Here is a 27,072-nt window from a genome sequence, read left to right as displayed (position 1 = left end):
GACCACCAAATGTCGGGTGGCATACACCCAGCATCCCGCAAACCTAGTACCTCCGCGGCAGTTGCCTCCTTACCCCTGCCCTGTCACCATGTAACAGGACATTAAGATAGTAAGTCTTACCGTGAGTATCAGTGTCTGAATACGACACTGTGATGACGATGACAAATCAATATTCTACTTTACAGGCACTCAGCTTGGCTACATCATGTCTTCCTTCTTTTTTAGCGTAAAGCTCCTACTCTTCGGAATATGAGCATTACTCTTGTTTCGAATATTGAAATTATCCGGATAAATTACATGCGCACTGAGGTTTTAGTGATACAATAGAGAGTTTTGAAACCTAAGCCAATCAGCTGTGTTTTGAACATTCTTTTATTTGAAATCTCTATTGATAAACTTCTTTTGTGAAAGTTTTCTATTATGTTTAAACCTATTAATATGCAGTTCCCTGTGGGGGCTACTAGTGGCCGTCTATAGCAGTGTCTATAGACCAAGAATAAGGCCTAAAAGCCTGTAGCTGTCTATTGTGTAGACTAGGACTCAGCAAATACAAAAGTAACCATATTTACTCATGGCTACGAGGATCTTGAATGAAGGGAGAGAGTATATATTGAGTGTTCTGGGACAATTTATGCATAAGCACATGAATTGATACTAACCATCGATAAAAAATCGCCTACTTAACTAATTATTGATATAGTTGAACAATTGTGCCATAAATTCTCCCAGAACACCTAATATATACTCTCTAAGAGGGCGTACCAATATCAAATCATAGACTACAATAAATTAAAGAGATCCATCTCACAAATAGCATACATATTAGCTTATTAATCTTATTATCTTATTAATTAATATAACACCCGCTTCGCGTCGGTCCCAAATGACTATCGGACGAATAATTAAACTGCAAGAGCAGAATTAATACCGAGTTTATGTATGTGTGTTTTTCAGCGACAAAGACGGTAAGGTTCTAATTTGACTACATCATGACCAACTGAGGACGACGGTAAATCAGCACTTTTACTGTCCTCGATTTTACGGGTCAGAACTGCGGGTTATTCCAAATCGCTTCAGTCACTTTACCGTCCTCAAAAGTGAAAATACATAAACTCGCTAATGATAACAACGAACGAAAACTTTACGCGTTAGTTTAGTCTCTTCGCTTCAATCCAACGACTTCAATCAAATTCCGAGCAAGCCGTTCGACTTGACGTTATTGACGTTAAATGACGTTATTGTCCTATAATCCGGGAGGTTTCCGGGCGGTTAATGATATTTCAGCCCTCTGAAGCCTGGCACTTTAGTTTCCTCAGCACGGGTATGACAATTTGAGTCACAAACCTTTCAATACCACCCGCCGATTGAATCTTTAATGGCATACTTAATGACCGCTTTATGGATAATGATTAAGCTTAACATAAAAAATATGTGCTATTTATTCTAGACGATGCTATCATCCGTTTAAAGGTCAGTAAACGCGGGAAAAAGTTCGGGCGTCAGGGCGGTTTACGGGGAAAAAGTGGCGGTAGAGTTTTGGAACACTGTAAACATCTCCGCCACTGCTTACTCCACCCGAATTTATCACGCCTCTCCTAAACTATTCCCTTTTTTAGTGATCTTGTGTAGACGATAGGATCGTCTATATTCATTCTTGACTCTTTGAATAGTAATGCGATTGAGAATTGTGCAATAAAATACACCTTTTTCCGGTTAGCCGTTTCGTATAAAAAGTCACCAAAATTTCAAGTAAACAAACCATCCCATTGGCTAAAAGTAACAACATAAAAAAAATGTGCAGATTATGAGAAAAATGTGCTTTCTGTCCTTATACTCTGGAAATTCAACCTTTAGTGAGACTGAAATTTGATTTTCTGATTTTTCCAACCCTTAGCAGGACTTTGGAAATCCAAAAAAGGTACCCTTAAGGGTACATACCGTACCCTTCATTTACCTAAGTACCTCCGCCGGGGTACAACTACCCAGGAAAAGATACAACTACCCAGGAAAAAGGTACAATCACCCAGTGGCGTTGTGTGAAAATTTTTCTAGAGGGGCTAAAGTCAATTTTTTTAAAATGGCACCCCCGAACATTATCTAAATGCGAATGGCATCTATTTAGGGGGGGTTTGTACTTTTACGGTGTGACGGGATTGGCCCTTTTTTAGTACGGTATTACGGGATTTGACGAAAAAAGAGACGGGAAAACGGTATTTTAAAATCAGACGGTGATGGTATTTAGGCACATTTTTTGCCCTGTACAAGCCGGTGTGACGGTGTTATTATTTTTTCAATTTTCGGGATTCCGGGATTCAGCAAACATTTTGACGGGAAAACGGTATTTCGAACCCCTACAACCCCCCCCCCCTATTTAGACTCAATGCAGCTTAATTCGAATCGAAATCCCCTTAATTTGAACAACTCTGTATTCACTGTGGGTGTTCGAGTTATGGAGACTATTTTTTCAATTAAAGTCTGCTTCAAAAGTATTTGTATGTTAAGTAACCTTTTGAACAATTTCTTACGCCCCTACCCACCAGTTTCTAAACTTTTACTAATTCATTTGCTTAGGCATAATGAGGAAGGAAATATTTAGTGAATAAGAGTAGATATATCTTTAATGAATGGAAAAGGAAAAAACAGGCCCCACCATGGTTGGGGCCGATTAAAAAATCTTTGAAAATCGGCTGCAAAGATACCCTAAATCACTAAATGAAAGTAGACAAATTTGACACTTGCTAGAGTGAAAAGAAAGAAACAATGTGTAATGCGAGCGAAAAAATTGATATTTTATGATTTCAATATTGTTGTCAGCAAAGTGGTCTTGGGGCGCAGTTAGATTTTCATTTAATAGTGCTATATTGTACACAAGAAAACTTGTAAATTAGCTAGATTGCAAAGAAGTTACCAATTAGCTTTATTGCAAGCGAAGCGAGTGCAAAAAATTGTAAGTAATTTAAAATTATCTCAGTAAAATTGGTCCTGGGGCGCAATTTAAGGCGCATAAAATATGATTTTTAAAATTGGGGCGTTTAAAAAAATCTCTTTTGGCGCCCCTTCAAAAAAGCTCCACTGGGGGGGGGATGGGGTGCCACACTACGTTACGCCCGATCCCTGCCACAATGCCACTGCAACCACCCAGAAAAGTACGATCAAAGTACATTCACCCAGAAAAAGGTACAACCAATCATGAAAAAGGTACAATCGCCGAGAAAAAAGGTACAATCACCCCAAGATCACCAACAACCACCCATAAAATTATCATCCTTGTTTTTTTTTGTTTTTTTTCAAAGAAAGGTTTTTGATTCAACGAATGACAAAATTCGAAAATTTCACCTAAATAAGACGGTAAAAAAAGTAATACCTATTCATAATTTGAAATAGAATGCACGAAAGAAACTATAAATTTTAGGTATTTCCAGGTTATATCCGTGTTGAGAAAAAGCGTAAAAATCTTTTGATATGATTCTAGCCAGAAATATGCCCTCGCGTTATCAGAATGGGTACACTGGAAATTATGAAAAAGTCGAGTCTCGAATAAAAATCTAAGAATATTTCTAAGCATTTGTAATTTCAAACTACGGTAACTAATTTAAGACTGAGTTAAGCGTTAAAAAACTCGATCCAATCCTTTATTTACACTTTTTTAAATACAATGGATGCTATCTATATCAGTTTCCTGACGATATCTTCTTAAACTCTATTGAAATTAGGCACTTCAGTCACGTGACTAAAAATCGTCGTGAAGATTTAGCGTTTTTTATAAAAACAGGGTTTTGGATTTAAAAAAAGAAGATGTTTCCACAATTTTACCCGATAATTTTTCCAATTCTCTTAAAACTAGTCATAGCTTTCACTAAATGCCCCCAAAGAAAGTTCATGTCATGCACTTATAAAGCTTTTAATGCTTTAAAAATTAAAGCATAAAAAATAATCAGGAATAATTGATTGATTAAATTATTTATTGATTGGTTGAAAAAAAATCATATTCCATTAACAAAATACTTGAAGAATTCATGCAGCTTGACAATTTGATAAAATTCAAGGAAAAGCTGGAAAAGCTTCTCAAAAACATATTTCGAAAATCATGGTGTCATTATCTTACTGACTTTCACATCTCCTTGTTTGTTTGTTTTTTCTTACAACAATATACACGTTTTTTTTTTTATAAGGAACACGTTTATAAGGAACTCGAGGCTGAAAATGGTTCAAAAAATAAGGAATTGTTAAGGAACTGCTCAGGCTGAGAATAAGTGGATTTGAAAATAATGTACCTTATTGGGACTAATTTGACCAAATTTTGATCTTTCAAGGGGCAAAAAGTTTAAAATTTCCTCTATGTAGTAAGGAACTCGATAAGGAACTTTGAGACTGAAATTCTTTGTAAAAATAAGGAACTCCAGGCTCAGAGCAAAGTTAAGGTTCCTTATAAAAAAAAAACGTGTATGTCATGATCATTCACTAAATAGACCTTTTCCGATAATGCTGCAGACATCTCAGATTGTAGGCAAAATATTTAGCGGTGAATAAATCAACAAGGTAACCAATCAGAAATAGCTTGCTTATTTTTCATTGGCTGCTATATATTTCAACAATTCTCTTTGCTACTTTGCCTAATAAACAATAGTAAGATGATAAGATGATAAAATTTATCAAAAAGCGCCATCTGAAATAGACCAATCCTAGTTAAGGCCCGGGCTCCACTTGCGTACACTGTGATTGCAGTCAATAGAAAAATAAAGGAATGTCATTGCGGTCCATTCAGACGTACAGTCGAAAAGTTAAAATGTGCCTAATTTTTTTTCAAGTGCATAGTACTTTTTCATGATGCAATCTTTTCTCCAAGCTGAAAGGATTGAAGCCATTAAGATATGATTGCAGCGCAGACAATGAAGAGACGGGCCTTCAGGAAACTAGACTTTTTGAGTTTTTAGCTATATCATAGTATAAGAAAGCCGCGGCTGGAATGATAACATCTGTTGTTCTATCTCTGTCGTATTTGATGACTATTTTTTTATCAAGAGATCAGTAATGTAGCATCTTTAATGGTAAATTTTATTGGTTTGTCGTTAATACTTACTTCTCAGTGTGTTTTAGACATGAATGATATGCCCTTGATAATTCACTTGCATTATAAAATCATTGTAAAGGATAGATCAACAATAAGATATTTAAACAAGCACAAAATGGCTGGGCTGAAAGAACTCAAAAATAAACAAAGTGCCTCGAGTGCCTTCGCAATATTTCAGTGAAATCTTTTTAGAAATCAATGAAAAAGTACATCTAGATAATACTGTGAAAGTTTCAAGCCAGCACCTTCGAAATTTATCATTCAAACTGACAAGAAAGTTGTCATCTTGAATATAGTTCTTATAATTTCAATTTTGGCGAAAAACTATTGCTTCCACAAAATACCCCTAAAATATGTCCAAAATTAGTTCAAGTGTTCTATTGGGTACAGATTCAAAGATATCTAGCAACAAAAAAACTTTTTGTGAAGGAAAGTAAGAGAAAAATTTCAAAAACTATCTACCAATGATAAACTGAGCATCTTGATGTTCTTATAAAGCTCGGAGACAGAGATAGAACAGCAATTAACTGAAAAGACAATGCGGTAGATATTCCAGCCGCGGCTTTCTTATACTATGGCTATATACTCTCACTTTATGGTGTTCCTGTATGACTGTCTGTGTGCCTAGTCTAACCAGCGTCAAACGCCTTAACTTTGAAAGCTAGAATTGGAGCTATTTCACCAAACCCATGGGGCGTAAGTTATTTAGGCTATCACAACTGCATGAAAACGTTGAACGTGCGCATGCAAAGTTAAACGAATGTAAACAAACTTTTTTCAGGTTTTTAAAATAGGTTTACCACACTGAACAAACAGTGAAAACACTCTAAGTGAAGTAAATCTATTTTGAAGACCAAAAAAAAACATTGATTGACATTTAACACATTCAACCACTTTCGGATTCAACTTTACTTATGTGTACATTCAACTTTTTTGTACTTTGCCAGTATCTTGTTTTACTAAGTTAAGAAGGACTTTCTCGAGTTACGACCATATGATGGTCTTTAAAGCTCAAGAAGCTCTATAAACAATAAAGCTAGTTATTAATATAATAACAGACAAAGATAAATTACAGTTTGAACAAAAATATCAAATGTACATTTGAAAACTTGAGCAAACTTCTAGACTCCAGAAAAAGAATTGAAATCATTACTGAAATGAACTTCTGACTAAATTACAGTATTTAGTATTCAGTTTCAAAGACAAGAAACAAAATTTGACATACAAAACACTTTTTCCAGTCAATGAATCAGCTCATCATCATAACCAGTCTGCCATTTTGTTTGTTTTGATTTGCACAAGTAATATTGTAATTCGTGTTATGGTGTAATCACTATGATTTGCACTTCTATGATTTGCATTTATAACACTCGCTTCAGCTTTTCAATGCTAAATCAAAACTAATAAAATGTAATACGGAATAATGGTAGTAGCATATAACGTAATATGAAAATATGTATAATATTTACCGGTGTATAATTTACCGCCATATTTTTGCGGAACACTTAATTGGCCGGAAAGCCGATTACGACAAACAAAAACAATTCGCAAAAAATCGAGATTCCAGTCCAATATATTGCGTGAAGCTATGAGTGCCTCCTCAGTCGCTGCGCTCCTTGCGGGGGCAATCAGGATTGCGTGAATACGTGAATGCCCGGTCCGGTGGGGCTGGGGGTCTGAGATATATCCATTATAAAAGCACCATCCTTCCAAAAGTAAGCTGTTCTTTGAAGGATAGCCTTAGAATATCAGCATGCTTACATGTGAATGGACTTTAATTGCAGCAGGTTTTCACTAAACGTTTACTTCAAACCTTAATTGAAAAAAATCAAATGATCTAAAATCAAACCAGTACTGATATCATATCTATGCTTTCTAAAAACCATTGTCGGAACATTGATTTTAGTTTTTGAACATAAAAGTTATGTTTTAAGTTTTTTAACACTTTTAACAAATAATTGCCTTTATAATTATTTTTTTAAATCAAATCCCTTAAGAGTAATTATGTATTTAATTGCAGCAATAACGTTATGAACTTTAAAAAGAGGTCGAATAATATGTTGCATCACCTTCTTTTATAAAAAGATTTAATGGGTAATTAACCTTAGAATTTGAAGCAAATAAGCTTTTAGAAAAATTTTGCGAAAAAATAGTTTTAGTTCAATAAAAAAAAGATCTAAAGTCTATTCACGATAAGTGTGAACTCTTTTTTCATTTACTTATAACTTTTGAAGGAATTCTTCAATCTTTATAAATTTGGTATCATTGGAAAGATATTAGGGAGTGGAACAATTTGAAATAAAAAAATCTTTAAAATAATTCTAAAAATGAAGATGAAAATGAAGAAGAAAAAAATGAAGATTTTGTAGAAAAGTGCTATAACTATCATTTTCACTGAAGTGAAACCTTGATTATCGAACGTTATCACTGTGAAAAAATTTCTCAAAAATAATCATTCAGTAAAAGGATATCAAACAAAGTTATAAGCTGATTGACGTCTAAAAACGCTGTTTTCTGCGGTTTTTTTGCTGTTTTTTGGGGTCAATCACTTATTAACTTTGTATCATAATTTTATATTGAATAAATATTTTAGTGAAATTTCTTCACAGTGATGACCTCCAAAGATCAAAGAATCTCTCCAGAAATATTATATTTCACAGTAAGAAAACCAAAGAAAATTTTATGTATTTTCAAAATGAGATGAAATATTTTGCATTATACTTTCATATATAAAATATTATAAAAAATGTAAAAATTTAAAGTAACTTTAGGAGTTTTTTAAATAATGTACGTGCTAAAAAGTAAAAATCTTTCAAAACAGGGAAACAATTTCATATCTTCCGACAGAATACAAAAAAAAAAATCTCATTTTTATATACTGGGAAACATTTCATACATAATCTGAAAGAATGTCGATAGGAAAAAATTCCCCTAACAGAAGCCATTTTATGATTTCCAAAAGCATGCTGCAAGAGCAAAAAATGTCACATACTTGGAAACAATCAAAATTTCCAAAAAAATGTCAGCAAGAAAATAAATTGTCATGCCAGGAAATCACTTGAGTTTTCTTCCTTTTTTAAATGCATGTGAAAGAAAATGTCAAGTTCACGTCAAAAGTTTTCCACGTGTTTTGAATGCATGTGTAAAAAAATCTCCAGATTTATCACAAAAGTTTCCACGTTTTAAATGTACATACCGTCAACTGCTTTAACTTGGGACGATTGGTCAAAACATGGGACTGTTTGATATCTGGTCTGTATTTTCACTAACTTGTTAAATCTCTTTGACAACAAATTTGTTTTGATAACTCCACCAAGTTTATCAATCATACTTCTTTTCATAGCATGTCACGATAACTTTCACTGATAGCGCCGATTGGAGAATTAGAGCGATGGGATTAACAAATAACGCGTGTGTAACTTGCCGCGCGAGTGACGTCAAACGCTCCATCGTTTTGCCATTTTTTTAATACGCCGTTCATTAACTCAAATCAAATGACTTTGGAGGTTCGGTGAAATGGTGGCCAAATTGCCTACCCATGTTTTGTCAGATAGTCCCAAAATTCACGACAAAAGTTTCCACGTTTATTAAAAACACACGTTGCAAAAGATCTCTAAATTCATAATTAAAGTTTTCCACGTTTTAAAATCTCCAAGTTCAAGAAAAATTTTAATTGTACATGTGAGGTGATTTCAAATTATTTACATCCATATTCAATGCAATAAACCTTTTAAGAAGTATAACATAACATTCTTCATATTGGGGCCGTGGTGTTCAGGATCCGGTTATCAATCAGCTTTAAAATTTGAAATTTATAACCGCAACGAGTTTTCACTTGTGAAAGTTGATAAAATGTCCTGTTTTTCCAAGACCAAGAGATTGTATCATCTCTCATTCCAGCTCATTCCAAACCAACAGAATGTAAACGAAACATCCAATCCAGAAAGGAATATTAAGAAAAGTTCACTATCGACCATTCCTTGTGACAATCGTACAAAAATCATGATCCAATTCAACTCATCAAAGCATAAAAAACAAAAAGCAGTATGGTCCGATCAACAATACGCTTCTGAAACGGCCGACGTTATGCATTATGCCCGATCGACAAGGAGAATAGAGCGCCGTACGGATATTTACCACAGACGTTTCTTGAAGAAATGACGTCTTCCACCTCGAAAAAAGAACATCCTACTGTTTTTACCGCCGGAGCTTGATTTAAAAAGAGACTCATGTACAAACAAAACCGAGCGCTAGACTTGAAGGAGAAGGAGAAGGAGAAGGAGAAGGAGAAGGAGAAGGAGAAGGAGAAGGAGAAGGAGAAGGAGAAGGAGAAGGAGAAGGAGAAGGAGAAGGAGAAGGAGAAGGAGAAGGAGAAGGAGAAGGAGAAGGAGAAGGAGAAGGAGAAGGAGAAGGAGAAGGAGAAGGAGAAGGAGAAGGAGAAGGAGAAGGAGAAGGAGAAGGAGAAGGAGAAGGAGAAGGAGAAGGAGAAGGAGAAGGAGAAGGAGAAGGAGAAGGAGAAGGAGAAGGAGAAGGAGAAGGAGAAGGAGAAGGAGAAGGAGAAGGAGAAAAAAATTACCGTTTTAACAAATATTTCCTATATAGATAGGGAAATATTTAAGAAAAGGAAAACGCTAACAAAAAATTAAAACAATAAGCTTCCAGACCAGAATTTTGTATACAGACTATGGCGGTACGCATGCTCTCTAATATTTTCGATGCTAATAATAGTTCAATTAACTTTGCGAACAATGAAATTTCAAAATATCTTTCAATTAATCTACATCTAATTAGTCACGCATGGGTAACGTCAAAAATAATTATTCAAAAGCTTAATGAGTGTGTACCAAACTTTTCTTCGCTGATTGAAAAGATAAATCGAAGCTCGGTTTGTTATAGCCTGTACAACTACCCTAAGTATCAGAGATTGAGTTTTCAAAGGAAATATTTTTACTCTGTGGACCAAGTAAAGAAATTCTATCGCGTGTGTGTCAATCTAATCAATGTAGAAAGAATCAAAGATGAATAGCAAATATTACTATTAGCAGACTGTGGGTGCTTTTTCACTGAGACTGTCTGGCGAAAATCGATTAGCTGAAACAAGGAAAATTGATAGGAAAACATTACTGACTCCAAAAAACAGTTGTCAAAGAGTTTATAACCCTTTGAATTTGGAGTTAATTGCAGCATGGTTGACAAAATTTAATTGAAAATAATTATAAATCAGTCGTTTTTATAAACAGTTCTCCGACAGTGGAGGCAGTTCTTTCATTTTATGCAAAAACCAAACCATTTCACTGCTGATAAATGTTGATGCTCTGAATGTTATTTTATTGCAATTTTTGACGTTAAATCTGAAATCTTAATATGAAGCTATCAAAATCTGATGTTAAGCACGAATCTTCATTGTAAAATTTTTACAACCCTTAGAAATTTATGAAAAGGACTGTTGATGAGAACCACTTATCTATCTAGCGTAGTAAAAAAGCACCCGGGGTTCTTTTTAAAATTTTAAATATTAAATTTAGTATGAATTAGGACCCTAACCTAAGAATGAGCAGTAAGAATATTTTAGGATGATTTTCCCAAAAAAGTTAAGAATATCCATCATGATGAAATGGATTTACACCATTCTTATAAAAAAAAGCGTGTATTAACTAACTGTAATGCGGTGAGTATTCATTCCCGTAATCTAAAACTTCTACTCATGGAAGTATTTAAATCTACTCATGGTCTTGGACCACGTATCATGCATGGCATATTCACAGCATTGCAGTCACGTTATAAGCTCCGTTCTGGTCATACTCTTTCTCTTCATCTCTATAAAAAATACAATAGTGCCCGTGGTGTGAACACATTTGACTTTAGAGCTGTTTTAACCTGGAACAAACTACCATCCTCTATTAAGTCGCTTGAAAATTTAGACGCCTTTAAAAATACTCTAAAACTAAAAGATGTTTCTACCGTGGCTGATCTGGTATTTCGAAGTTTTTAGTTATTTTGCTTTTGGTGGCCGCCTTTTTAAGAGGTGAGCACCAGTTATAAAGGCCGCTTATCGTCTTTTTTAAAAAATTAATTGACTGTGGAGAAAAAACAAATTCCAAATCACAAAATTAAGCAGGGAAGTGTTATATTTTTGCGCAGCTCGAAAATTACAAAACTGCACAAAGAATATTGCAAATACACCTTTTCGACAGTAGTCGCGCGTGTTTAAATCTCGATCCGATCCTTTTTTGATACATTTTTTCTATTGTCTATAGGTGCGAAAAAAGGACTGGGATGGTTTTAGTGGGATAAAGCGGACAAAAAAATACCCGCGCAGAAATTGGCGGCTACAGTCGAAAAGGTGTATTGGCGCAGGTATTACAAATCTGCGCATTTATTACAAATCTGCACACAACGTCGGTAGATTCATTGTGATATATTTTTTTCAAAAGAAGGTACAGTATAAAGAAGTATGAAAAATGCGAAATATTGAAAAGAAAATAAGAAGATTAAAAAATATTTACAAGTAGATATATTTTATTTACAATTAAATATTTTGAATTAAAAAAAAAATGCTTTGAGTTTTTGGTTCATAGACACATCAGCTCAATCCAATATTTTATGCTTAAAATTCACGATGGATCCATCAGCTTTAGGTTTGGTCTTCAACTACTTTTATTTTTGAGCTATCTGGAGATCAATAACAAATGTGGAGTTTTATTAACGTGACACGCTGAAGCTTTAAAACCTCTGAGAAGTATATATGCATGCATATATTTAGAGCTTCAGCGTACTGAGTCAGAAAGTGCAGAATCTGTTGTCAGGTTATCTGGAGATAAACAAGAACAAAAAAGACTAAAGTTAATGGCGAAAAGGACTGTTAGGGGCTTCCAGATCGTTCTACCAGTTTCACACTTTTTAAATTTTTCACTTAAGAGCTACAATGGTTAAAAGATGCAGGTTTAAAAAGGTTTTTGTACTTTGAGAATTTTCAATTTTCGATTTGAATTAGTAGATAGACCTTTCCGTAAATTACGTCACGAACATCACTTGCCTCGTATTCAAACAATTACCATGGTGATTATGTCTCTCGAGACATTAAATGATTTATTTATAAATAAAAAATAGTTTTAATAAAATCCGCTGGGATTTAATCACCATGGAAATAATTTCAAAACGAGGCAAGTGGTGTTCGTAATGTAATTTATGAAAAGGTCTATTGTTTAGTATGAAAAATAAAATGTTTACAGTTAGTGGAGGATAGTGACGTTAGGAAAAGATTGTTGTCTATCTTCATCTGTTTCATAGATATGTGAACTGTCGCCGACCGAATCGTTATCATCGGAGTCACTATTCTCATCATTCGACGAATCGTCGTCGTCACTGTCATCAATTTTTTGTTCTTCCGTTGAAACATTCAAATGATCGAAATCAGTAAATTTGTATTGTTTGCTCTTGCGCTTCAAACGTTTCAACGTTCCATCGCCTTTCATTTGTTTGTAGTTTTCTTCACATTCCCGAACGATTTCATCACACTCCTCTTTCAGATCTTCTTCTTTCACTTTCTCTGGTTCCACTTCCGGCCCTTTTTCTGATCCCTGGTCACTCATATCTGATCCCGAGTTTGTATTCGATAAAATCCGATATTTTCCGTCTGGAATATCGGAATCAGTATCGGAGCTCGGTTTTCGTTGGAAATCGACTGGTGATTCATATGGTGATTCATATAGCGCATTCTCTGCTTGTTTCTCGTTGCCCATTTGATGAACTGGCCGTTCTGCAGGGACGGGTCTTTCCGCTACGTTTTGTGATGATAAATCAACGATAGTGTAAATGTTTATACCGTCATCATTTGTAGGCTGAAAATAAATATGAAAATCTTAAATAAAGATATCCATCTTCTTATGTACACCCATGTGTCACAGTATCGGTGGCACCTCAGCTCCCCTGGAAAACATGGCCAATATTTTGTCCCCAGTGGGAAGAATACCCAATATTTTCAGCCCCACTAGAAAATTGACTTTCTTACCATTCACAATTGAAATTCAATGGAAAAAAAATTGTACTCCAAAACTATCCCCGCAGGATTTTATGTCCTGAGAACAGAAGAACTTCTATCCCCATTGAGATTTCGATCAAAATATTTATTCCACTGGTAAAAAAAAGTTTCACCGGGGTTGTGAGAGAGGGGTGTATATATACAGACTTTTTGTACAAGATTGCCTAAATCTGTAAAATTGACCTCCAAAAAATAAATATTTTACTTTGGGAGGTTAAATTTGTCAATACTCTTGAATGAATTGTATTATATCATAATCACGTGACAGAACTTTCTCAGAAACAAATTTTCGATCTTTACCCCTTTTGAATCTTTTAAAGAATCGTTGTTGTTTGGTTTTTTTTTCGCTTTGCCGTCCAACGTATCTGTAAGAACAAACATTTGAAATAAAATATTTCAAAACGCTCGAAAAAAATGACAAAGAACCTTCAAACGGTGATAATCATTAAACTTGAATAATTTTCGTGATTTTACTGCAATGGGCAGAGGTATTCTAGAATTGTTTTGTCCTTAAATATATTTACATATATATCTCTTTTCAGGGGGGGTTTAAGCTTGCTTGTAAGCAAATAATAACGTTAAACTAAGGCGAGGAATGATATTCCAGTCTACTTACCATTTACATATGCTTCGTTATACATTCCGAAAGCTGAGTCACCACTAAGTCTTGGATCTTTGAACTAAAAAACCAAAAGTTACAATTCATTACATACACGATACACGACTTTGACTATCTTTTAAGATAGTTTACATTGGCTCGTCAAGTAGTTCATTTTTTGATTAATGGCCAATTTCATCTTAAGGAAACTTCCGAGAGAGATTTTAGATAATACAATGTTTTGGATCTTTCAAAAAAAAAGAATCAATTTAGACAGATCAACGTCCGAAATATTTGCACTGCATGTTGCTTTACTTACATTATAGCTGTTCTCTCGTTGCTTCTTATCCCTGAAAATGCGAAGAAAAATATGAAAAAATGTTAAAATTTCAATTCAGTGCTCAATTCACAGGTTTATAGGTTAATTGCAGAAGGAGTAGAACCATTTCTGAATCATTATGACAAGAAAATACAGTCGATTTTAATTCGATCTTCAAGGGACGGCTTAGAATTTTCTTCGAAGTGCAGAGTGATCCTGATTACAAAAAGTATTTTATACGATTTTCCAGCTGAACCCAAACCAATATTGCAAATTGAACAACAAGAATCCGAAAAAAAGGCCCGAATCGGAAAGAGTTGATGTACTTTTGTTTTCACTTTCAGACTTTCAACACAATCTGCCTTTCAGCCTCTTATGATAAAGACGGTATAAAGTTATAGTACTCGAGAAAGAAACTTTGAAAATAAAAGACAAAAACTGAAACCTTTTTTGTAACCTTTTGTTAATGCACAAAACGATGATGCAGATGAGGATCAAGAAGATAGCAACTGGGATGACGACGTAAAATATCATGTTTTTGGAGTCCTCATCGGGCGCCATGGTAGAAATGGGAATGGTAGTAGTAGGCGGTAGTGGCGTGGTGATGAAAAAGTAGGTTGTGTTATCTGGAAGGGTGACTGTTTAAAGAAGGAAGATATTAATTTTAATGGGTTTCATTCTTTGATGGGCTCCAACTCCTTAGAGAAACTTAATTTAATAAATGATTAGAATTTTAGAATTCAATTATAAAATTAGTCTTTGAAAGTTGACGTAAAATGGTGACATAAAGGTCCTGTAGTATGACTTGGATTTGTAGATAGCTAAGGCATTAAGCTCTGGCACTGGCACAAGATTTAGCACTAAATTAAGGGGTTTATTAGTGTCACCAATAATCTAAAAGATAAAGGAAAGAGGCCCACTTACATTCTCCATCTAGCTTCACCAAAAAACTGTTTTCCTTTTTGGTTGCAAGAACCTCATTCTCTGTTTGGTTTTCTTTCATGCACCAGATTTGTATTTTACCAAGCTTCCCTCTCAAGTTGAATGGAATATTGTCAATGTCAATCTACATGGTTCAAGTAAAGATATTTGATTACATTGATTTTATTAACTCTTTTCTGATCAGAGGAAGACGGTTTCCATCACCCTGGCCTGGATCGTACTAAAAACTTTGAGTATTGAAACTTTTTAAACTTCGACAAAAACATATTACAACAGGTTTTCTGAATTTTACGATTATAAATCGGTTTGTGGGGGCATATCATAAAATTTAGCTTTAAAATCTCAAAGTAATAACGATTTCATTTTGGCTTCAATCGTTGAAAGACACAAGTGAATTTTATTTTCATTTTAAAACACTTTTTGGATGCTTTTCCTTTAGTTAAAAAGATGTTAAAAATTTTGGTCAGTGGTCAGACTGCGAAAGACGGTCATAATTTAAAACCCATGTGTCACAGACCCCGCAGGACCCCATGCAATTAGAAAATTGATTTTATTTTTATCCCCATTTGAAATTATATGGAAAAACTGCACTCCAAAACTGGATTCGACCTGGGAAAAATAGAAATTCTACCCCTCCCCCTGGGATTCTGATAGAAATTGCTGTGATAAGGAGTACCACCAGGGCTGTGATACAGGGGGTGTTAATATGTATGAAATATCTTACGATCTAAATCTATGATTTAGTGAACTATACGTGTGGTCATTTTAGTGTTAGTAGGAAAAGTAACTTCTTAATGAACTTTCCATAGTTAATGAACCTAATTAAATGACCTTTAATGATGTTACGATAGATCAGTTTGCTATAAGCTAAATTGTATCAATTTCTTTAATTTCATAAGCATTTCTTATGCAACAGGTTATTAATTATACTGTTTTGTCTTGCTGAGAGATTTTACGTTTGTCCAATTCGCGCTCCAATGAGTCATAAAACTGTCTGCCTTTTTAACTAATTAAACTCTTAGAAGTAAACGGCTTACAAAATTTGAGTTTTGCGAAATAAAAAATTGTTCAATAACTATCTTTTAATGTAGGACTAATCGTTTAATTTTCATACTCCAAAATATTATGATTAAGAAGTTACTCCCACTCCTAGCGTTGGAAAAATAAAAATTTTGTAGGTGACATCAATATGATTTTGAATGAAATTATACTAAACGCAGTGAACAATATCATTCACGAATTCCGGTAATTATGGATAACATGATATTACCATGTTACAGCATGATGTTATTCTTGTTATGATTTCCTTAATTTTTGAAACTTCCTTGTGGCCAAGTGGTCAATATATAATATGCTTTAGAAACCCACTTTACAAATCAGGAATATTATAGTACAATTGGAGTCTCTTTAACTCGAAACTCCGAAACTCGAAACTTTCATTACTCAAACCTTGTGTCCGTTCGAGTTATGGATATTCTTCTGTTATTTCTTAGAACAATTATTTTCCCTGATTCCGTTATCAATATCTTAACTTTTGAGCACCCGTCTAGTCAATACAAGGAAGTGAGAAACTTCAATGCTTCCCAGCAGCTAACACGCAATGTTGATTTTAACGTCCATCTAACGTTATATGTACGATGTGAACATTAGATAAACGTTGAAACGACATTGTTTGCCGACAACGCTTACTTACCATGAGTTTGAGATAAGAAGAACTCCAAGTGATGTTTGCTTTCTTTTGAAATAGCTCTATCATCTCGTGTTGTTGATTGACCTAAAATCAAAGCAAACAATCTCAAAGATTTTCTCGTTTAGGTCATAAAATTTAGCTCTAATGAAATGAATATCTTTCCAGATTTCCAGTAAACACCCATCAACCCTGCTTAGCCACACAGTCGGTTTTTAGGGGACTGTTAATAAAATTACAAGGAATAATTATTCTCCTATACCTACGATTACTTAACAGCCGTCACCTAAAATAACGAATCTTTGCTATCAAGAAACTTGTAAATGATAAAAACAAAATTACCCGAAAAGCCACCATCCAATCCGATATAGAACAATTCTCTTTGGTTTTTTGCTCGATCGATTCAAGAGGAAGTTGGAGTTCCATTGTCAATGTTTCGTTCTCACCTTTAATGTATCCTTTGCCACTGTTTTTGCATACTGTAAAGAGGGAAGAAAGTAATTTTATCAAATCTGAATTTTCTTTGTTCTATCTGCCCTTGAACACCCCTTCTCACAGACCCGGTAGGATTTAGTCAGCCAGCGGGGATAAAAATAACGGACTGAAACTCGATGATACTCCCATATTTTCCATGCCTAGGGATTTCAATTATTTTGTTAGTCAGAAAATACAGTGGATATAGGAAAATAGCATAGCATTTTACTGTAAGGATTGGCCTATTTGATTATCATCAGTGGGGACGAAAATTGGAGGATAATTTCACACCGGGGACGATAAATTGGACAATTTATCCAGTTGGAAGGGTTCCCAGTGGGTCTGTGAGAAAAGAGTTCCTTGAGTCACATCTTGCATCTTAACAATTTTGAAAATGGATATCCTCAACGTGGGGGGTACGGATTTTAACTGGAAAAGCCCAATGAATGTGTAAAATATGAAAGATTTCCGCTCAAATTCATGAATCTAGAGTGTCAAAGTATACTTAATTGCAGCTTTACTTGAATGATTATTTGTGCTCAAAGCGAACCGATAGATTTGTGTGAATTTCAAGAAAAAATTGGATGAAAGTGCTGACTTCGATCAACTAGAGATCATCCTCCATGGTGAATCAATTTAGGACATAGTTTAAATCACGTTTTTGTACTACGTAAGGGAGAGGCTTGTTGCTAATTCTCATTCTTCGTTTACGCCTAACGCTCGGATGATCTTTAAATTTGTTTCTATGTAGGTATGTTTTACAATTTTTACAGATTTCCGTTTATTAGTGCATTGGTGACGTCCTGCTACTTTAAACTTAAGCAGTTAAAAACCTTTAATAAGGTCATTTAAAGTTTTTTACACAAAGTTATAGTAGTTAAGTTGATATAGAAAGATCAGGGCGGGCACTCCCGGGGGAGGCACGTGCGAAATTGGGAACGGAGACGTGCTGCTGGTCAGGGTCCCTTTTTTAGGCTCTGAAGATATCTGACAGGGTTCCAAATTTACTAATTTCAACATTTTTACCTGGTATGGTCGTCTTTTGGTTATTCTGGATAATTTTCAGGTTGGACATTAGAAAAGTTTTCAATCTTTTGTCTACATTTTGCCACTTTTTAGGGTGAAAATGGGAAATTTTTTTCGATTTTCTCACAGGGTCCACTTTTCAAACTCTAGCGGCACGTCACCGTCGGCCGTCAAGCTCAGCCCCCCCCCGGGTGGGCACTGCGCTATTCTGATCGATTATAAGTGATGTACCTTATGGTATATGGAGCAAGCACTATGTATCAACAATTGAAAGTTGCTATTCTTTTTTTTTTTTTCTCAATTTCTGGAAGGCAGTATCACTTTTAATCTTACCTGACTCCTGATCGCATCCTTATCTAATCCGAACATCAAGTTCAACTCTCCAATCCGATTTCCTGAAAAATTTTCATTCTGTTTTTGTTTTACACTTTGTTTATACATAAGTTGCGTCTTAATGAAATGTTTACCTTGCATAGATATAATGTGATATGAAAAACATTTAGGTGGTGCAATTTTACCACATGGGTTGTCCATAGGAGTACTAATTATATTCAGGAAAGTGAATTGAAAGAAATTTTCAGTTCTTTAGTATCCGCTAGAGTATCGGGAATATGTTTGTACCATTCGAGTAGGAATCGATATTTTCAAAAATTGAAATTTTTCATAAATCGTTTTATAATGACTGCCATGGCGTATCTCAAATTATGGTAGCGATGAAAATAGACTCCTACACAGCTTAATTTCCTATATAACCTATATTTCAAAGTTCCAAATATTTTTCACCCATGAGGTGTAATTTCCATATTTGAGCTAAAATTGCGCAATACCTACACAATTCTGACTTTGTTAGTCCGAAATTTCAAATAAATAATGAGGAATAAACTAAAAAGTTCGGGTACTACTTTTGGGGTATCTTTTGGCATTAATATTGAACTTGAAGCTATAAAAGTATTTCCAAAACACTGTATTTATTTTTGATTTGTCAGAGAAAAACTTTACGGTACTGACAATTAGGAATTGGCAAAACGTCATCTCATTACTAGGCTGAATTTATTCTCATGCTAAACGACCTTATCATTCAGAAAATCTTATTTTTGCAATAATGCAATACCGAAAACGAAGAAAAAATTAATTATTTTGGATTACATGAAATGAAAAAGTCTTTCTCTTTTGGATTTTTTGTTCAATTAGTGCCAGGAAATAATTAATGAACCTTTGCAATGTTTTGTTTGCGATTGACGTCAAGATTTTGTATCTAGTGAACATAAGAAAATGAAGCAGTCGATGCAAATGAAATGTATACACATTTTTTTAATAAGAATATCCAACATTTTTGAAGCCTTCGGATATTCTTAATTATTTGAGTTTTAAGCCTAAAAATGCTCTTAACAAATGTTCTTATTTTTATATACGGCCCTTTTTAGGCTCCTTTAACGCTGGCCCTTATTACGCCACAGCCTGATTTTAGGCTTACGCTAATTAGGGCGGTAAATAACGCCAAAATTTGTTAGAATGGCTATTTATGCTTCAATTTACATTAAAATATCATTTTTCAGTAGTAATCTGTTGAAAATTCCATTGAAAATCACTGATTTTTGCAAAGTTTTAGATATGGAGTAAAACAATGGATAATTTTTGTCTTCAAATCATACTAAAATCCTTTAAATTGAGAAATAATGATAAAAGATTAACGCCACTTTTAAATAAAATTTGCAACATTTTGGCCCTTTTTACACCAGCCCTTTTATTACGCCAAGGTCCTAAAAATAACGCCAATAAGGGCCGGCGTAAAAAGGGTCGATAAGGTAGTAAAGCTTTTGTGATCAATGCTAAGATCAATTCATGATCGATTTGGAAACAAACACAAATCCAGTCACCTGAAAAATTCTCTTTAATTATTCCAAAGCACCTAATCAAAGACATAGAACTCTTCAGCACTGATATTTTAAAATTTCATAACATAACCCGTCTTTCCTATTTTAATCTTTCCTTCTCCAGGAAGCTATTGAAGATTGTTTACTTCTGCCCCTTGTCTCCGTCAAAATTGTTTGCAAGTGCAAATATGTCAAAATCTTGACGACATAATGACAAACGGTTAGCTTTCCAAAAATATCAGAAATTTAAGATTTCCTTTTTACAAGGACAATTGAAGAATCTATTATTAGTCAGTTTTCGATCAATCTCTTTCTTAATGAAATATGTTTTTTTAATATTTTGTTTTGCTTAACCTAATTACCATTTTTCCGACACTGGCACGCTATTCATCCAAAGCCAGCCGTCACCGAATGTTATAATAACGTCAATCTAACGTTGAATGGATGTCAGGGGCTTCAGATGGACGTTGTTACATCTTCTACACTCTTTTTTTGTTTATAAGAGCAAGTAAAATTTTGCTAAGGCTCGATGACTGTTCCTATTTTTTGGCACTTTCAGCCTCAAATTTTTGTTATCTTGTTCTTATTTATAGGGTGTAATTGAGGTATTTAAAGTGCTATACCCAATTTTTACTACTTTGGCCCCTAAATTGTTTGAAATTAATTAATTGGCATTGTTCTCAGCGTTGTTCTTAAATTGTTCTTTTTTCTTTGCGATCTTAAGCCTCATTGCTCTTATAGAATTGTTCTTATAAAAGAAAAAAAATGTGTACAGGCCATTCACGTCAAATACTAAAAAATTTTAGACCGTCATTAGCTTCCACCAAAGGAACAGAAATAAGAAAGGAAGCTCATCAAAGAGTTTTTCAAGGAAACTTTTGTACGTCAAAGCGTTTTAAATGAGGAAGCAATTCAGTAAAGCTGGTATTGTGAAAGTATACTTGGACCAATTTAGTAGAATACACAGAATTTAAAAGAACAAACCCTATATGATGGGAACCTTAGGCTCTGGACTCTAGAACACCAAATTTATTAGGAAACATTCGCAAATTAGTGAAAACAAGATCATCTTAAGGCTTAAAACTTAAAAGGTTAATAAGAACATCAGAAGGTTTAAAGAATTTTAGGTGATTGTTATAAAAAAAGAAACGTGTACAACTTTAGCAGTATAATTATAAGTGCAATATATAATATAGAAAATCAAGAACGGAAAAAAATGTTTTTTTACCCGTTCTTGATTTATAAGAGTTAACAAAAGGTGATTATCACCACTAAAGACTTTTAATATTGATTTAATGACAATTTTCCCCAAATTTTTAACCTGCATATCTCATCAAAAGTGAAATTATTCACTCTTGGTCAACCACAAATAGATTATTGGAAAAATGTTGTTACAAACCGCTAAATACTACCTAATTTTTTAGTTATTCAAATTTGCTGAGTGAACATTCTAATTAACGAAACATACCTCGCAAATTATTTCAAAATCTTTATACCTGACCGAACAAAAAGTTTTTGAGAATCTTTTTCGCGAATCAAACCTTTTGACGACCCTATATCGCAACCTTCAAATAGGCTGTTTTCGTTATTTTGTCTTTCTTTGGAGTCAATTTTCTAATTTTTCGAACTTCTATCAAAGAAGTTTCGCTGATATAAGAAAAAATTGGTAATTAAAACGTTATTCTACCAGAGGTGGGGGGGAGGGTCCTGGACACCGAAATACCGACAGTTTTTCACAAAATTACCGCAATACCGACACATTTTTTACGAAATACCGACACCGACATTTTTTTCAAGCTGTCGACAAAAGATGAATAGTATTTCCAAGTAGATAAAAAATGTTATACAACATTTTCCTTGATATCATGTTTTTTTCAAAATTCTAATATGACATATCACACTGGAGGGATTTCTGAGAAATAAACCTTGATTTTAGCACCGTTTCTCTGACGTTTCGAGAAAAATTACCGTATCACCGATTAAAAATTTAACATTTTCCGTCACCGAAAAGCATCTCAAACACCGAAATACCGACACATTTTTTGTTAATCACCGAAATACCGACGCAAAAAAGGTCGATACCGACACACCGACAAACTGGTACGAGGTTGAATTTGAGCAGAAGTTCAATTTAACAATAGGTTACATTTTTAATACTGTACACGTTTTTTGTTGTAAGAACATCCAAAATATTTGAAGCCTTCGGATGTTCTTAACTTTTTGAGTTTCAAGCCTATTATAACATGTTCTTATTTTCACCTTTTGTGAGTAATTTGCTCCATTTTCCTAAGAAATTGAGTGATTGAGAGCCCACAAAATGAAATTAATTGAAATGTTCATAACTTGTTCTTAATATTTTGGCCATGTTCTTATATAGTTTGTTCTTATAAAAAAGTGTGTGGCTCATTATCCATACTCCTAACTGTATAATTTAATCGCTTAATTAAAGAGGTATGTAATGGCTTTCTCATAATATATGTATTATAGAGAATGAAATATCTAATAAACTCAAACTAATCGACTCGTTAGCAAGGTATCTGTTAATTACAACCTATTGACCATAAACTAATTGTATCATAAAAAGTATTAATTTTACAAGTATTTCATAAGGTTCAATATGTCTCTGTTTTTTATCAGTGTTCAATTGAAACTCTTTGTTTTAGTCACGCAGGGAGTTTCCTAAAGAGCTGATAAAATCGGGTACCCTGGAGTTTATGGATCAAGCTGACATGCAGCGTTGTTTCAACGTTCATCTAACGTTATATGGACGTTGTGAACATTAGATAAACGTTAAAACAACGTTTTTATGTGCCAGCTGGGATTCCAGGATTTCTCGCGAATGAATCAACGCAGACGTTTAAATATGATAAAACCACCACATCTATATGTTGAAACACTTCCCATACAGTATTGTGATGAAATGCGATATAGATTTGAAAAACTAGGAAATAGATAAAGCAATAGTCAGAATATGTCACGACATGATAGTCTTGTATTCTTACGCATATGAATGTATCTTTTTTTGAAATACCTAATCCATAACCTTTTGAAACTGATAAGTACTAAGCTATACATTCCATCAACCTTCATCTAAGTGCTATTTTGACATCATTTTAGCCGGTTGATATTTTCAAATTGAATAACGTCAGTTTTGTGCAAATTTTGTGGAACAATAGACCTTATCGGAGTTTTTGATTTTTCTAAAAAAGCGATGCATTGTGGGATTGTTTCGAGTGTATTACAATAGAATTTCCTCAAGGAGTTCCTAAGAGATTTCTATTGTAACACACTCGAAACAATCCCACAATGCATCGCTTTTTTAGAAAAATAAAAAACCCGATAAGGTCTATTGCTAGAGAAAGAAGGATTGTAAAACCACAGTGATTATGTAGCTATTACAATGTTATATTTTTCATAGGAGGGAAAAAGTGAAATTCAGGCCGTTCTGTACTTGAATATTTGGGATGAGAGGTTTCAAAGTCAATCTCTTTCATTAAGATAACCCAGCTGCACATAACGTTGTTTCAACGTTTATCTAATGTTCATAGCGTTCATGTAACGTTAGATGAACGTTGAATTAACGTTGAGAGCCAGCTGGGATGCGGGTTACGCTATACGTTTCCTTGCACTTTTCATTTCATCTTCCTTGACCTACAGCAGGGTCCAGACTGGATCTTTATAATGAAACCTCCCCCTTTAAAACTCAAATTGACTGTATTTAGAATGCATGCGAAAGAAAGATACCGCCCTCTTGGCATAAACAACCGCCTTGCATTAGATACCCATACAGGGAAAATGGGGAAAATACTTTCCTTCGTAAATTTAAGAAAATTTCAGCGTCAACCAGTTTGGACATAACATAGTTATGTACGTTGAGTTTTCGTGCTATCTGAGTTTTGATTAAAGCCTTATGTTTTTCGCTTTTTAGGCCAGGAAGAATGCTTTAAACGAAAGATTTGAAAACAGTTAAAGAAGTATTTGACACTTACCTTTACAAATCTGTTTGAAATTAGTACATCCATAACTCTCATTGTTCAACACATGGAAAATGGGTTTATCTAAACGACATTTGCATCCATCAACAGTCCCCAATAACCCTTCTTCACAATTTTTGATGGTATCACCACCTGTTAAATTCCGTTTACCAATAAACTCCAACCCTTGACATAAGCAAGGTAAAATCAAAACGAGCGATATTAAAATCTTCATGGTTTGATTTGGTTAATCGACGGACTCTAATTTTTCAATAATTCTTTAAATTTCTATAAAAAATGCCAGGTACTGAGTAAAATCATATTATCTTGTGTAGAAATTCCTTTCTGTTGAGATACTTAATCGTTTCCTAGTTATTGACTTGAACTTATGTCAAAGTAATGCGGAAACTTATATCACGAAATTTTTTGCCGTCTCACGTAAAGCAAGAGATAAAAATACCAACAAAAACAACAAATTGAATTTTAGTGAAATCTAGAATCGACGCTTTCACGGTATAAAAAGATTTAAACAAGTTAAACGATAGTATTTGAACAGATTCTAAATCGCCACACACAATATTGATACAATCCTAGAACTGCGAGTTGTCAAGCCACTCTCCAGCAGAACTGGAAATCGCTCTATTGCGTGTCCTTACTGTATCGATATCTCGCCGTATCTGAAGTGCTTGAAACGATAGGAAACACTTTCTAAAACAACAAAAGCTTGGTTACGGATATACCTTAATTATATAGCCACGTTTTTAACGAGCTTTATACTAATGACATCATTAAGCAAGAACAATAGCTTCATACAAAGTGGAGAAGAAAAGAGATGAAAATAAAAGATATTGTAACTTTTGGCAGACTTTTTCATTTTGGTTTAGTATATTTTTATTGTATCTGTTTTTTAACATGATGAAATTTTTAGCGACTATAATTAATTGTTTCCAATAAGACAATACCAATTATTTTTATTCGCCCACTATTACTATTATGTGACATATATTTATTAATTCTGATATTACAAAGCCCAATATATCAATAATTTTGTTGTTTGTAATATTACATAAAGTAATTTTGTAATTTTCGCTAATTTTCTGAGTGTTGACGAAATATTTCACGAATACTGTAAATAATTGTGGCACCTTTTTTAGGCTATGAAGTTATCTGACAGGGTTCCAAATTTACTGATTTTCAAGATGTGTGTCTGACAAAATCGACTTTGGTTATTTTGGGCGATTCCCAGGGTGGAAATCAGAAAATTTGTTACATCTTTAGTTTACCTTTAGTCATTTATGCCACTTTTCAGGGTGAAAAATGGAAAAGTTTTCGATTTTTCGTTCCAACATTATCCTAAATTTACCAAACATTTATATAAGACAGGGTCAACTCCAGCCGCATATCTCCATCGGTCGTCAATATGCCCCCGGGGATTGAGAACTGCCTACCTACGGAGTTTATATAAAATGCAGTGTTACGGAAAAAAGAAACTTTTCACCATTTTCCAAGTTCATATCTTCTTCTCAAGAATAAAATTCCTATGTATGCTTAATGATGAGTAGGTGGATCGAAACTGAAGATAACTTTCTTAATCATCGTGTCCAAGCACGTTTCTTCGGAGAATTCATTGAAAAACGAAACGTTTGGCTGAGACATTTTCATTAAGGATGTTTTGACACTATTTTGTTTTGAGAAAATGATCAAAACACTGATTGGCATAATTTGTAAGAGACAACCCTTGCAAAATCAATAACAATAATAATTGTAATGAAAAAGATAATGATGAATTTTACTGCTGACCCATTAAGAATGACGCAAACTTTTCATCAATTTCCTTCAAAACATGTTTCTTGGCTCGTATTTCCATGAAAAACAGCATACATTTTTATAATTGTCACATCAAAAGGATGAAAGCTCTCGGGTTTGTTAAATTGGGTATATCTGAAAGCTTTAACCAATGAGTGAGTTTAAAAACCCGAACGAAAAAAAAGTGATTAGAAAGAGAATAGTGAAGCCTTATGATTTGTTACGCAACTTTTGGAATGGCGGATATTGCATCTAGCGCTCCCATTGTTTTCAGGCGGTATAGAATTTTCGAAATCTGTACATGTATTTAATTTACAATCAAGCTTTTGTGCGATAGGCATCGATCAAATGAGAATCAAGTGACTTTATTTCCCACCCTAGAGTTTCATCTCTAGCTCCTTCGGGGCTTTAAACTCAATAAAGTCAACCCTATATTGAATTCACATTGACAGAAATCCCACATTTCTTGATTGTAACTGTAATTTGTCATCACGATAACAAATTATATGTCAGAGATCTTTATTCCCATTAAACAGGGGTTGTCATTCTTCATTTCCTTTCCATTCAAGAAATTGTAACGCGAAATCATTTTGGTGTATCCTGTACACAGTGCCATTCATCTCCTTTTGACGTCTAGGATTTATCATGATCTTCCTCGATGTTTCACTGTTTTGTTTTCCATCTTTGTTACTATGTCAATACTTTGAAGGTTGATCTGAGGATCATGTTTTTTTCATTGTTCTTTTGCAGTGCTAAACACCTTTTCGACCGTAGTCGCGCAATCAGGCGTGTGCCACTTTATTATTTAATTTACCACCCTAAACTCGATCCAATCCTTTTTTTACGCTTTTCTCTATTGTATTTAGGCACGAAAAAAAAAGACTGGGACGGTTTTAGGGTGGTAAAACGGGCAAAAAAATGCCCGCGCGGCAATTAGCGGCTACGGTCGAAAGGGTGTGTTCTATGTAAAATTTGATGGGTGGAGCTGCTAACTTTAAAAGCAAAAGAGTAAATCAAAATTGCTGACATCAATTACTTTATTACTTATCAACTCTAACATGCTCCAATTTCAGACCATATAATGCGTTTTCGTTAGTGGTTAAACAGCGTAAAGTACAAAAAGTAATGTATACGAAAGGGTTGTACTCAAGGTCGAGGTTTGGAATGGCTAAATACGTCGTTCTTAATTGTCGTATAACTGTCATTTTTTCTCGTTCTTTGTTGTTATTCATCAGGGAACATTGGGTCATTACCAGTTAG

The 27,072-nt window shown here is 34.2% G+C and overlaps 1 protein-coding gene across 2 annotated transcripts; it reads right to left on the bottom strand.

The window, feature by feature from the left end:
- Nucleotides 1-11,470: 11,470 nt before the first annotated feature.
- On the bottom strand, nucleotides 11,471-24,309 carry LOC136821756 (uncharacterized). Of its 2 annotated transcripts, XM_067077967.1 has the most exons (10): nucleotides 24,022-24,309; nucleotides 17,001-17,137; nucleotides 16,665-16,745; nucleotides 14,954-15,095; nucleotides 14,475-14,667; nucleotides 14,030-14,060; nucleotides 13,729-13,792; nucleotides 13,413-13,477; nucleotides 12,302-12,912; nucleotides 11,471-11,743 (listed from the first exon to the last, which is right to left on the bottom strand). In XM_067077967.1, the coding sequence occupies exons 1-9, from the start codon at nucleotides 24,239-24,241 to the stop codon at nucleotides 12,304-12,306; spliced, it is 1,542 nt and encodes a 513-aa protein (XP_066934068.1). In that variant the 5' UTR covers nucleotides 24,242-24,309; the 3' UTR covers nucleotides 11,471-11,743; nucleotides 12,302-12,303. The 2 variants fall into 2 exon arrangements, with proteins under 2 accessions (XP_066934068.1, XP_066934069.1); XM_067077968.1 differs by lacking the exon at nucleotides 11,471-11,743 and having other exon boundaries at nucleotides 12,217-12,912; nucleotides 14,487-14,667.
- Nucleotides 24,310-27,072: the final 2,763 nt, after the last annotated feature.

Source organism: Clytia hemisphaerica, unplaced genomic scaffold (assembly GCF_902728285.1).
Source record: "Clytia hemisphaerica strain Z4C2 unplaced genomic scaffold, Clytia hemisphaerica genome assembly, whole genome shotgun sequence".
NCBI classification, from domain to species: Eukaryota; Metazoa; Cnidaria; class Hydrozoa; order Leptothecata; family Clytiidae; genus Clytia; species Clytia hemisphaerica.
Note: the sequence above shows the minus strand (reverse complement) of the source record. Positions and strands in the feature narration are given on the sequence as shown.